The 14,763-nt window shown below is 39.7% G+C and overlaps 1 protein-coding gene across 9 annotated transcripts in view; it reads right to left on the reverse strand.

Annotated features, from left to right (window-relative positions):
• Positions 1 to 7,484: 7,484 nt before the first annotated feature.
• Positions 7,485 to 14,763, reverse strand: part of LOC147618796 (uncharacterized) — a 34,556-nt gene continuing 27,277 nt past the window's right edge. For 3 of the 9 annotated variants that reach the window (XR_015261968.1, XR_015261967.1, XR_015261966.1), the window contains exons 9-11: positions 9,385 to 9,681; positions 8,332 to 9,290; positions 7,485 to 8,107 (exon numbers count right to left, since the gene is read on the reverse strand). Coding sequence is in view for 4 of the 9 variants with exons in the window: in XM_086773860.1 (XP_086629986.1) it covers positions 8,718 to 9,290; positions 9,385 to 9,681 (870 nt within the window). In the remaining 5 variants the exon portion in view is untranslated. Of the gene's footprint in view, positions 8,108 to 8,308; positions 9,291 to 9,384; positions 9,682 to 14,763 lie in introns of those variants that run through there. The other 6 variants (XM_086773863.1, XM_086773864.1, XM_086773862.1 and 3 more) reach the window with 3 other exon arrangements.

A 14,763-nucleotide genomic window follows, 5' to 3' on the forward strand; every position in this document is an offset into this window, starting at 1 on the left:
GTTTATGCAAAGATATGTCAGTAGACATTTGAAATTTGGTCTACAAAAATAATAAATTTTGAGGTACGTTCTTTTTTTAGGAGATGCTCCAATTAGGTATTTTTTGATACCATGGATACCCATCCAATCCAAAATAGGAAGCTCATGGATACCCATCCAATCCAAAATAGGAAGCTCATGGATTTAATGGATGACATGATGCTAATCCACAATATATTTATATAGCGTTATAGACCCCTATAGGCTAAATGACAATCCCAAGATCCTCTTATTCAAAGAGGCATTAGGATTACTAGATGGCTTTTTTATTGTGGGGTAGCAGATGTAGGAGCTCTGAGAAAAAGCGCTTCATTTTTAGTGATACACTAAAGTGCATTGTGATAAGAAAATTGATAAAGATAATGATGTAATAATAATCTTTGAGATTATTAATGGATCTCTCTCTCTCTCTCTCTCTCTCTCTCTCTCTCTCTCTCTCTCTCTCTCTCACACACACACACACACGTAACGCACAAATACTCACTCTTGCCTTTTGTGTGTGTTTGGTGTGAAATGTAGCTAGGACAATGTGAGAGAGAGAAATAAAGAAAGAGAGAGTCCATAATTTTTTTGTTATTTTGGTTTCTATGTGTGATTGTGTAGACGCAAGGCACAAGGTCAATACCTAGCATTGTCGGTGGTTTCTAATATCATTCTCTCTTCAACTTAAGGTTATTTTTATTGTTGCCATTTCTCTCTCTATCTATTTGTGTGTTTGCAGAGTTAATATGTGATGCATAGATAAAGAGATTTATTTATGTTCATATGTTTGGTTAGCTAAGAGAGAGAGAGAGAGAGAGAGAGAGAGAGAGAAGAGAGAAGAGATTGCACATTAAAATACTTTCTATATCTCTTTCTGTCTCATTGAATGTTTATTATATTGATATGCAAGGCTAGCTTATCTAGAAACTTTTCATTTATTAAACCATTGCCTTTGATTGTAGAGAGAGTTCTAGAGAGAGAATATATGGGCCTAAGAGAATATACATACGTTAAATTATTTCAGTACTTTTACTAAGACTATATAAGCCTTAAAACAACAAAGAAATGTGCTTGAAAAGTAAAGAACTTTCTTTATGGTTTTTAATTGCAAACTTTTAGAGAGACAATTATATGGCTCACTAAGATTACATATTATTTCTTCTTTGCAACTACGAGGTATCTACATGTATATAGGGTTGGTATATAGTTGGGTTATTAGGGTTATATTATATGTTGACTAAGAAATCAAGAGATGCTAGGAGAGCCTCAAGCTGTTCATTTTGGATTTCAACAAAATGGAGATGCAAAATGATAACAACGGCTCAAATGCGGTAGTGGCTGCGTATGAAGCTTCCAATTCTGAAGTAGTTTTGTCTACCCCGCCTATGAATGTTTGAGTTCTGAAACACCTTACTCAGTCTAGGTCTCCATCTAGACAACCAAGTTCTAAACGTTTACAAACTATCACGGACATATGCAAGCGCACCAAGAAAAATCAGGTTGTTAACAAGGAGTACCTAAATGCCCTTTGGGATAATATCCGTGGAAGTGGCTCCCGAAGAAGAGAGATGCTAAGAGATGAGTTGACAAATCATCTTCATCGCGTTCTTGATAGTAGTGGTCTCATGGAGGCCAACCAACTAGACATGATTTCCTTTATGGAAAATTTGCATGTTGGATGTACCAGGGAATGCAAAGAACAAGCCGATTCTCTAAAAGAGCAAGTACGTACATTAGGCTTAGAGATATTGAGTCTAAAGATATCCATTAATCTAATCAATGCTAATATGAAAAAGCTGAGCCGTATGTTGTAAACTAGAGTAGTTGCCAAGAGATTTTGTGAGAGTACTTATGTTTTTGTACAAGGGAAAATTTGTATTGCAACTTTCCACACCTGGCTCTCCATCGTGATATTTATGATTTCTCTATTTTCTCAAAGTCTTTATATCTCTCTTTCTATTTTATTCTCTCGCTCTTCTTTTTCTATTTCTCAATATGTTTCATCTCTCTCTCTCTCTCTCTCTCTCTCTCTCTCTCTCTCTCTCTCTCTCTCTCTCTCTCTCTCTCTCTCTCTCTCTCTCTCTCTCTCTCTCGTAATGCCTTTGTGTTATTCATTTTGATAGGTTCTTAGAGGACCGTAGCAATAGGAGTTGCTATGTTATCCGAATCTAAGTTGATTCTAGCATATAATTCTCTATGCGCCTCCTCATCTTCAACCCTTCCTAGGAGTTGCTCTATTATCCGAATCTAAGTTGATTCTAGCATATAATTTTCTATGCGCCTCCTCATCTTCAACCCTTCCAAACGTTTTGATTTCATTTACATTAAAGTACTCCATTAAATTGGCATTAGTTTTTTTCAAATGCAAGCCCTTATTCACGAACAATTATGGCGAGACACTCATGTTTCCAAGCCGACAAACTTGGTTTAAACTTAGGTATGTACAGTCCCTAACCATCTTTAACCTCCTTCGAAAAATAAAAACGCAAATACTAATTTGTTTTTGACAAACATTCTTAACTTCAAAACAGACAACAAAATATTATCTTATTACATTTATTCTACTTCAAGTGCCATTATCCTAACGTATGATCTTGGACGCGTATATCACACATGTGACCACAATCTCAAGAATAGACTCTGCACAATAGCAAACATGATGTAATAATTAAAGATATTTATAATATAGAAAAGTGTGTCCATCAAATACAATCCATTTACATCTCTAATTTTCATGTATGATGATACTAATAATTGATAACCTCTCTGTCTCTCAGCTCTCTTTGCTATCCTGGATAGCTTTGGAACAAATTCTCTACCAAACTTTTGGATGATTTTTTTCATGGCTTGCAGAGAAGTTGTGCTGACATTGGTGTTTGTCATTCTATAGCTAAGAATCAAGCTCTATTACACATGCAAGACCTCTTGCAAAAACAATATGGAAAACGGCTATATGATTTTAAAGGGCTACCTCTTCTTGATAGATCAAGTGTTGCTATTGTCATCAATAATGGTTTGCTGATGGAAGAAATGATGTTTGATTATGTTCAACATGCTGACTTGGTTGTTTACATGGAAAGCAGTCTAACTAATTGTCAATCAAGAGCATTTGATATACTATTTATGTTCAACATGCTGACTTGGTTGTTTACATGGAAAGCAGTCTAACTAATTGTCAATCAAGAGCATTTGATATACTATTCTTGAGGCCGTTTCTTTTTACAATGGTGGTGTTTTATTCCTTGATGGGCTAGGTGGATCAGGCAAAACATATCTTTATAATGCCTTGCTATCGCGATTACGTGGAGAGAATCAAGTTGCTTTGGCATGTGCATCTTCTGAAATAGCTCCAATGTTACTTTCAAGTGGACGCCACTGCATACTCACGTTTCAAAATCCCATTGGTTCTGAAGCCCATTGACGACCGAGATGTTGAAGCTTGCAAGATTGATCATTTGGGGTGAGGCTCCAATGATGCATAGGTATGCATATGAAGCATTGGACAAAACATTCAAAGACATCATGCAAAGTGATGTAGTGTTGGGTGAAAAAATTATGCTCTTTGGTGGTGACTTTAGGCAAACCTTACCTATTGTGACAAAGGGATCGCATGAGGATATTGTTGATGCAACCTTGTGCCGATCATATATTTGGAGATATATGAATGTTTTAAAGCTCACTCAAAACATGTGGGTCATTCAGAGTGGTTATGATTGTACAAAACTAGATCTATCAAATGGACTTTACGAAATGGGGATAGCTCTATAGACCATCCAAACAATCAAGGTAGAGTTGTAATTCCACCACGAATGTTGATCCATGGGAACTCCCTTTTGAATTTGTTAGAATGGGTGTACAAAGATCTTCAAAGAGTGGAGTATTGTGCATGCTTCTTCAAAGACCGCTCTATTCTTGCACCATGAAATCAAGAGGTGGATGAGATCAATGAACTAGCCTTGACTACATTACGTGGTCTTGAAAGAGAATACCTCAATGCAGATTCGATTGTTTCTTCTGAGAATGACATAATATTATATGAAGTGAATAGTTTGAACTTAGGAGGTGGTTACCCTCATCACCGCTTTCTTCTAAAGATGAATGCTCCTATCATGCTGCTCCGCAATTTGGACCCTCGATAGGGACTTTGTAATGGTACTAGATTGATATGCAAGCAATTTCACTCAAAGGTGACAGAAGTAGAAATTATTAAAGATACAAACGTTGGAGACATGATCTTTATTCCCAGAATAACATTCATACCATCTATGCTTCAATTACCTAAGGAGACAATTTTCTATGAGGCTAGCTTTTGGGAGTTTATTTCGCCACACATGGACAATTGTATATTGCTATTCACGTGTTAGATCATTAGATGACGTGAAAGTGTGTGTAAAAGATATTGTGGACCATGAAAGTAACAATGAAGGTACAAACAAAGTTTATACAGCTAATCTTGTCTACAAAGAAGTATTGGCATCCAGAAGAATGTAAATGTAATCTATGCCCAGAAGGTATAGAACGAGCTATTGATACAAGAGTCTACAAATGCTAGAGACTACATTCATAGATATCTCTGTATATCAATTAAGCAAGCATTTGGGAAGGAGAATATTCGAAGATGTGGCATGTGCAATCTATTTTATCTTTCAGTAAGTGTGTATTCTTTCAAGTTGATTGATGTTTCTTTTAGAATGAAGTTAAATAAAAGTTGAATGGCAAAATTCCTTCAATTTATCTTCCACATTGGCATTACCATTGTCGATAATATTGAATTGATATATATAAATATACTTACATTGTGTTGAATAAATGGTTGATATTGAGGTAAAGCCACCATGTAGATCCACAAATATGGAGTGTCCCATCTATTGCTCAAGAGGTGGTTCAAATTCTTAAGATAGTTGTAGAGGCACGGTGAGTTCTTCTTTGTTTTTATAACATTTGGATAAGTGAATGTTTTACTTTCAACTTACTTTCATTTACAGTGGCATTATTGATTTTTTTTACTCGGTTCGAAATACTTAACGTCCATAGAGAGAGAGAGAGAGAGAGAGAGAGAGAGAGAGAGAGAGAGAGAGAGATTGATCTCAAAATCTCACGTAAATGATTAGTGAACCGTACTATCATATTTGATATCATGGATAATATTGCATACATAGGATGGATGTAACAAGGAGATCATTTTCATTTATTTATGACGATAGACAAGATATTGAAAGTATTAGTCTCGACGTTTGCTATATTATAATCATCTTTGTTATCATAATCTATTTAATCTTTATAGCTCAATTGTAGACCCCTCGTCTTGAAAAGAACAAGCCATATCTCTAATGAACGAACTATTAGAGTACACAAGTGTATTACGATATAAATACTTACTTTTTATGTTTAATTATAAACAAAATTATTATTGATACATTTTTTTGAAGTAAGAAATATCTTTATTTTTTAGAATCTAAATTATTGCTAAGTTTGTATGATCCTGACACTTACAACGAGAGCTTTAGGCTCCTTAGAATTTACAATCTAAGATTGCGAAAGATTGCGGATCAACTTCATGTACATCTAATATTTGTAAACTATGAAAAGTCTAACAAGTTAGATTTTCAGTGCATAGACACTAAACATTACAAAAAAATTTAATTTGTTGTTTACAAGCCTGTTCAAACGCCATTCATATCAAATATTGATTCATCAAATATGTTTTGTAAGATTTTATCTTTTAGCTTTTTTTGATATATATCTTGCAATACTTAATGTTATTATCTTATATATATATTTTGAACAAATGAAGACAAGGAGTATAGACTTCCAAGGAGAGATAATACAAACACTCGAAGATTGTTTTAATGGTTTGCTCACATGTGTTAAGATTATCACCACTACATTGGGTTGAAATGCTAATGTACATGTATGTCAAGTCTAATACTTACTCAAAGAAAAGTAAGTGCTTTAGAAACTATGATATAAATAGCAAGCATGTGTGTTCTTTAGGAAGTACTTTAGAAACTCTGATATATATGACAAGCATGACCCGTCTCCGAGAGGCAAGAGTATTCTTGCATGCATAAAAACACACTCGTCCTCATGCAAAGAGGAGAAAAAGACCTTATATTTTAAGCCCATTTTGGGCATCACGGTTCTCAACTTGACAACCTATATATATGTAGACTCGTCCTCATGGAAAGAGGAGAAAAAGACCTTATATTTGAAGCCCATTTGAAGCATCATGGTTCTCAACTTGACAACCTATATATATATATATATATATATATATATATATATATATATATATATATATATATATATATATATATATACCCCAAGTTTTAATTTTCAATTAAGGGGTGTCATAGAAAGAACGGGTTCGGTATCACGATCAATTCCTTTTTCAAACCCGGCCGCAGCTGCACGAGCCCTTCCCGCGTGCCATAGGTGGTCCACGAAGAAAAAGAATCCTAGAACGAAATGAGAAGTTTCCAACCAACTCCGAGGAGATACAGAGGAAGCTTTTACTTGGAGAGATGGCCGAGAGGTCTAACGCGTCGGATTGCTAATCCGTTGTACACTCCACCCAATATTGTGATTATGATTATTTCTTTACCCCATTATGTCGAAGCATTCTCATCTTTCAGGGTTGTCGTCTGAATCCCATCCTACCATCGTCTAAAATACTTCCAGGTGGAACTGAAACATATATCATTTTTAATAATTTAGATTCGTAGAATGACCATATTGATACATTTAGAAAGAGTAACCAGCGAAAACTTTATCGCAAAAAAAATCATCTATATAGTAACGGTATTTTACGTCGAAAGTTGGCGGAACAGCTGACCCGAAGTCACTATCACTGCAATAGTATAGACAAGGGTATGGAATATATATATATATATATATAGGTTGTCAAGTTGAGAACCATGACGCCTAAAATGGGCTTCAAATATAAGGTCTTTTTCTCCTCTTTCCATGAGGACGAGACTGTATTTTTATGCAAGCAAGAATACTCTTGCCCATCGGAGATGTGTCAAGCAAGACTGTATTTTTATGCATGCAAGAATACTCTTGCCCATCGGAGATGTGTCATGACACTAGTAAAAAACAATTGATTGAAACTAAACGACAAATGTAAACGTTACTCTTAGCATTCCTTGCCACGTTACATGTCTACAAACGCTATTATGAAGAGTATTTTGTGGTCAATGCAACAACGTTTGTTCCATAGTCGGAGTGTTGTGACCAAAGTAGGGATTTTTTCTTTTACAGCGGATGACGACATTGGCATCATTATAATGCTAGTTGGTGTAACCAATAATTACAATTTTGGTATGTACACGATATTAATGCTAGTTGGTGTAACCAATAATTACAATTTTAGTATATACACGATATATTGGAGGCTTATTGCTTGACATGAGATTAAAGTTCTACTTAGCATTTTGATCCCCATCAAAACAAGATCTCGATGATGATAAATGCGCTCTCATTATATACTAAAAAGCATTTAATACATACGTGTCGAGGTATAAAGTAAAAGAAGTTTCTTTGACCTTCATAAGGTTGAATCCCAACTGATACCTTAAATAAGTAGTAATTAATATGTGTAGCAGGGTACTTCCCAAGATACACACAGATTTCTGCATCCATTTGACCCTTCGGAAGGATCTTGATGGGTGTTAAACAGAATTGCTTTGTCCAACCATCCAAACCAAATGGTAAAATTATGTATGTTTCTTGCAAATCACTTCTTTGTGATTTTAATCTAAAGAAAACAATGGCATGCTTGTGCGCTAAAAGTAACTTTTTGCTGAAATGTTGTACTTCTCAATCTGACTCATTCCTTGTGTTGGGGCACTGCTTATAAAAAAAGGCCTAGCTTTTGAAGCATTTGATTATGTTTCCTATGTCTAATTCTCATGCAAAGGCCTCCATAGTCCCTCAAAACATGATCCTACGTAAGAATCACCAGAAGAAACAGAACAGCTTATTGTATGACACGCGAAGAGATAGATTGCTGTTGAGTTTTTTTATGGTACTATAAGAGTGAAAAAGTGTTGTATACATGAACCCTGACAAGGCCACTTTGAATCTGCAAAAAAAATATGAGGCAGTTAAGACTTGAAGGATGCCATACTGTGGAACAGATGGACTGTAGAATTTTCTCATCTTTACTAAAGCAATTAGAATGTCAAGAAATAGACGTTGGTTGTGCTGTTTTCTTTTAACAGATGATGAAACGCACGTAATAATTGATCTGGCTTGTTAATGGTTGATTATAAATGCCCAAGTAATAAAACATTTGAATTTGTTTACCTTTCTAGATCTTTTGAAGTCTCAAATGCAACATGGTGAGTCATGACACAGATCTGTGGGGGCCTTTATGCTTTCCATGTATGCAAGGCTTTGCCACACTTCCTTCGTAATTCTCTGAGTGATCTGCCATGCTCAATTCTGTACGTTGTCTTCTACAGGAAAGTGAAGTAAAGAATCTGCCAAGTTTACTCTGTTCCAACATAGTGCTACCAACAGTCACATATACTTTTCTATTGAGTGGGTTGTACCTTCAGGAAGAGGGATCCCCGTAATATATACTTCCCTTACAGGTGGGCTATAACCCTCCACAGGGAAAAACTAATGGTACATACTTCCCTAAGTGGGATATACCTCCACAAAGAGAGAACCTAGCAATATGTACTTCTCTAATAGGTAGTTTGTAACTCCATAGGAAAAGAGACTTTTAACATCCTTCTTTCCAGCAACCCATCTTCCCGATGTTGCCTCAGCTCATCTGCTTCTTGCTGCCCTTCATCTGTCCTTTTTGCCGTACTGTTTTCCTCCTTAATACTTGCCATTTCTCTCCTGGCTTTGGAAACCTCTGCTTCCATGCAGACCATCTTTTCCTCAAGCTCCCCCACAATGATCCTTGACTGTTTGAGTTGTTCACCTAATTTTCCTTCCTTGAAATTCGTGTATACAAGTGAGGCCTTCAATTGTTCCACCCCTTCAGAAGCACAATCGTCTCCATCAATAAGCCCAGCTAGATGTTGTGTAAGCCTTTCCAAAGCTTCCTCTCGTTGTGTGAGTTCATACTCTGTCTCATACAATTTTGCCTTCATGAACTTGTATCGATGTTTGAAGGCTTCATCTTCTTCTCTTAAGATCTTAACCTCTTTTTGTATGCCCTCCAATTTTTGCTTTAGTTTAGTGTTCTCATCTGTAGTCACTTTGACTATTCGTAGCAAGCACACTGCTTCCTGATTCAAAGAGTCGAGCTGTTTCACATGGGAACAAATAGATTAACATTATGTTTTTAGTGAGCTAATCTCCACTCAATGAAATTGAACAGTGAGCTAGCAACTCTTTCACCTGCTCTTCTTTTGCTTGAGCAAACCTTAGAAGCTCCTCATTGATGCTAACAAGCTCCTTGAGTTTGACTTTTGTTTGATCGCAATCTTTTCTTATGTCTTGTGTTTTAGTGACAAGTTCAAACTTCTCCATGACAGTTGCATCCGTCTCATTTTGAATTGCAAGCATCCTTCGCCTCAACTCCTCCATATGTTTATCTTTCTCTTGGAGTGTAAGCTCTAGGTCCAATATTCTCGTTTCACTATTTGCAAGCTGCTGTGCTAGTTGGTCTGCTGTCTCTTGGAGGCCCTCAAACTGCTAAAACAAACAAGGACAAGTGAATACTAATTTAGAAAGTCACCTAAATTTATGCTAATATAAGATTTGTTAATCAATTCAACAAAATTTGATGCCAATAAATTGCTTCTTGCAAGTCTCACTGGCTATTTCTCTCTTCAATCATAACCTCCTCTAGCTGCTTAAATGAAGCTGAGAATCTTGGATCCTGAGAACTAGCACACAATGTTGGATTCAAAAGAGTGGCCTTCATAGGCAAGGCAGCCCATCAGACAGTACATTCACCTTTAAAAATACACAGGCCAATGGCCATGCACCAGACTTAATGGGGGATGAAGACAGCAACCTCTTCACATGGGCAGTTTGAGTGGCACATCTAGCATGATCAACTTTGAAATGCCCTTTATGAAATTTGATCCCTCTGAAGGAATCAATCTACGCCATCTCAAATTTCAATAGGCTTGACCTCTATGCCAGTGCAAAACATCTCACTCCAGCATGGGATCTTGTACCTCTCATCCTTCAGGGGCAGACCCCACATGCTCATGGATCTCCCAAGCGCAAATAGATCCAAAATATCTCTCTCTCTCTCTCTCTCTCTCTCTCTCTCTCTCTCTCTCTCTCTCGTCTTTGTTTTCTTTTGTACATGATGAGATTACATGAACACTATTGTATCACTTTTGGTTTCATAGACCCATTGTGTCTTTTGAAGACGTTTAATATAACTCTCTCTCTCTTCCCCCCTGCAGGCCAGACGCCCTCGATCCAAAGCACCACAACCCTCCATCCAACAGACAGATTGTCCTCCAATATGACAATTCTCACATCACAGAGGCCTGATGTTCCCTCCGCCATCAGGTCAGTTCTAGCTGAGATGGGTATCATCATTAGCTGATCAAGGCATGTCTCATGCTACACACGATATCTGCGAATTACATGTACATAAACTTAGTGTAAGCATCCCCCTCACCAGCAGATGGCTGCAGCCCCCGGTGTGTGGGAGCCCCGCCTGATTGAGCCAGCGACAGCTGCCCCGCCATCATGCAGCAGGTCTGACCGATCATGTCTCCACCAGAAGGACTCCAGTGAGTCGCCTGGAGATCCCCCCCAACCCACGCTATGGAGGACACCCCGTGGCAGCCAACCAGCACCCACTACCAGCGACAAAGGCATTGTGACCACTGGCACTGCCACCATCAGCGAGAGCACGAGGCGCACCCGAGCTGTTGACCCCACTGAGGAGGCTCGGTCCAAAAGAAGTTGGTGATGGCTGGCTAGTGAAGGTGGTTGGGGCCGAAGTTCTCTCAAGAAAGGGTCCTTGTGTCTACAGAGCTTGAGTAGGAAGAGCCATAGGCAACGCTAGTCCGGGAAGTCAATGATCCTAGAGAAAGGACCAAATCCCTCATGGAGCAAACAGTGAAACCTCCTACAGATCTCATAGTATACTGGGCAGCGACCTATGTAATCCTCCTTTGTCTCAACCTCTGTGTGGCATAATCGGTAAATCCTTTCCTCCTTGGGTCTCTATATGAGCTCCCCAGCTATGAAGACGCACTCAACTCTCCCTCTCTCCACTAAGGCGGTCGGATGAAACCCGTATCTGGCCAATCGCAATCCTCATGGCATGGGGCATGTGAACACTCAGGTAGCCCGGCTATTGGATGAACCAATCCTCAGTGTGTGAGGAAGTGATCTTTGTAGAAGTATATCTTTGATGGGAGCTCCAAAGGTGTGATCCATGTACAGTAGGTGTAGCAGACGAGAAGATCTAACCGGATAACCCGATTGGTGTCCTCATGAGAGAGCTGGAGAAAAGGGGAATCCAAACTGTGCTGAACGGGCGGGGGGCCGGTCCATACGGAGCCCATATCCTAAGAACCAGGTGGAAACTCGGGCAAACCACACTCCAAGGTGGTCCTCAAGTGCTGAAACCGGCCTTCAAAAACTTGACGGACGGTGAAACAAACACTCGCACACAAAACACTTCAACACCTTTGAGGACCTCGAAAAGGAAAACAAACAGGGGGAGCTAGAGTGCTCCTGCAAACACTACACGGACACCAATTGGCCCCAAAACGCAGTGGCGCCCCTTGCGGTATTTCTTTTTTTGATTATAAGAGAGCTTTGATTACAATAAGGCTAGAAACTCATCAGTCAAAGTAGAACCCTTGAAGCCTGCAAAGACCCTGCATCATGGCTTCTTGTCCACTCGGCATCCACAAACAAGTCCCGCCATTGTTCACATCGAAAGACTCTCTCACATGAGTCCTGCATATAGAAGCTTTTCCCTTTGATCAAGGCTGCCACATCTACCCATAGTCTCTCACCCTATGAGCAGCACACATCCCAATACTTCCAGTGCTCCTGTCTCACAGCAAGGACTCTAATCTGTTTCCAAAAGAATACTCTCGTTATTACAGCACAGCATACCATAGAGAAGGCACACCTGTACAACACCACCCTCCTTTCCAAAGGTCGTCTCCATTTCTACCATGGATCCCTCAAACCCTTTTCCAAAGGGCACTAGGGCTGTACCAAACTACATGTCCTTCCCTATAGCCACAGCTTGCATGTAACTTCAAGAAAATTACAACCTGTTCACATGAATCTAAAAACATGTTTTCCATATGAAACCAAAGACTTGTATCCACCTGAAACCAAAGACCTGTATCCCATAGCCCCCAGTCGCCAGAAAGGAAAACGCCCACATGTGCTGACCCAACTGTTTGTATGGGAGAGAGAGAGGCAGTCCCACCTGCACTTCCTGCAGCCCGCTAGTCGCCCAGAGAAAGAGCAAACATGTGGGTACAGCCCGCCGAACGAGAGAGAGAGAGAGAGAGAGAGAAAAAAAACCCTCAGCCCTGTGTGTCTCCTGTCCTACAGCCGCCGGCTTGCTGTCCTTCTGTCCTGCAGACCTGCGTAGCTTTTCACAAGAGAAAGAGAAAGACCCACGCAGTCCAGCCATCTTTCCCCTTGCGCAACTTTGCGCCTGTTCGCCTGTGTATTCTGCAGGGCAGACTGCCAGCCAAGGAGAAGCGCCACACACACCACATGTTGATTCCACCACCTCACCCCTTTTTAACGATAAGGAGGCGATTCAGCCCGCTTTTCTCCAAAAAACAAAGACTAATAGCAAAAACGCATCCTCCCAAAAATATTATTTTAAATCATCAAAGGTTATAAAACCTTATAAACTTAAATCCTTTTGTCCCCTTCACACTTGGGGCCGTCCACACATGGGTTTCCTTCTTGATGCCATTCACACTGTCCATTCTATCCCCGTGCCCACCTGCATATTGTCCAAAGAAAAAACACAGGGTCATAACATACGCCCCTCTTGAAAAATGGCAAGCATCCTCGATTGCATTCAATGGCACAGTAAGGCATCTTATGAGCAAAGACTCCCCATATGACAAAAGCAATGGCCCTCCAAGTGCATCTGGGTGATGAAACAATCATCCTGGATAATATGGCCACACCATCACGTCAAAGTGACAAACAACTCTTGCTTGTTCCTTCAGCACAAGCAGCAAAAGTCTAAAACCAAGTGGAAACATGTAACCTGTGTTAGCCAAAAACAAAACCATGCATCATTCTACATATGACAAACATATGCATGACACATATGCATTCACAAACAATATGCTCCTCAAGATGCTCTACCTTCTCTAAAATAACAGTCTCAGGGCTACTCGCAAACCTTACGCCCATGGACATCCCACAGGACCAACAACTCGAGGTACAAACATGAGCATATTAAGGCACTCAATGCATCCAAACTATACATCCACGAAGTACTTCCCACATATGTCTCATGGCCATCCTGCAGGAGTCACACCCATTGGTGCATCCATGAACATAATAAAGTACTTGATGTATCATACCAACATACATGCATCACACGACACAATCCAAAGTATTACCCAATGTATTCTCAAGGGTACCAAGATCCAATGGCAACAGAATACAATAATACCTCAAAAAGTGTATGCATACATACACACTTAGAGTTCGATCCATATATCCATGAACCAAACCAACTCTAGGACTGCTCGCAAGACTTATGCCCTCCATAGAGTCTCGAAGTGTTAGCTCAGGTTGTTGCAGACTTTGAGCTCAACCAAACCATGCCATTCCAAAGGAGATCAACTCCACAAAGAGCATCATCTCAATATCCAATTGACCAACACCCTAGTCAAGAACAGCCAGAACCATATGACAAAGATCAATGTCCCAATCTTCCTCAGTCATACTTAGTTCCAAAGGCAAAAACCATCTCTGTTATCCATAAGTGTAGACAAAGTTTTCCATAGTTGCAGTTATAGTTCAAGGTGCGGCCGACTGTGAACCATACCCAACTTTACCATTTCATGTGACTAGTACACAATATCATAGGAGTCCCATAAGCAGATGTACTATCAGCCTCAGTACCTTCGGGTGAATACAAAGATATCACCAAGCGACTCCTAGATGACAACTGAGCCTGTCTATAACAAGGGAGCGGAGGTGCTACCCCCCTCTTGAGCATCAGGCAATGCTCCAGACCCATGCTCTGCTGAACCTGAATGAGCCGTAGCAAGAGTCGGCTCCAACTCAAAGGCATCAAGATAAAGCTGTAATACCTTAGGTGAATCTGCTAAGTTACCCTCCTCCATCCACTTCGCATCCATTGGTGAATAGTTCTTGGACTTCACAAGATAGCGACGGGAAACTTTACCTCGTACCTTTCTTTCCTTATGTGCCAATATCTGCTCGGGAATAAGAACCTCATCAAGTTCCTCCACTTCCGTCTGAGCCTTATCTCATACATCCACAGGCACCCAAAACCTGCTTGCACTCCACCCAAGTGGTAAGCACAAGTCCCCAATGAAACATAGTAGATCACCACTGTTAAACATAGAAAGACGCTGCCTTCCAAACCCATGAAGCCTCCGTGAAGATACCACTGGTGACAAAGTGTCGAAAGCCATAGCCTTCAACCCATCTTGTTGCACCATAACACTTAAACTGCTTTTTGTTCTTGGCCAACTACTTCTTGTCCCTGGTGCCTTTTCTCCTAAGCTTCATCTTCAGCTTTTCACCTCATATAGGCAAAGACACACG

This window comes from Cibotium barometz, chromosome 34 (assembly GCF_041138505.1).
Source record: "Cibotium barometz isolate CiBa-2024 chromosome 34, ASM4113850v1, whole genome shotgun sequence".
Taxonomy (NCBI): Eukaryota; Viridiplantae; Streptophyta; class Polypodiopsida; order Cyatheales; family Cibotiaceae; genus Cibotium; species Cibotium barometz.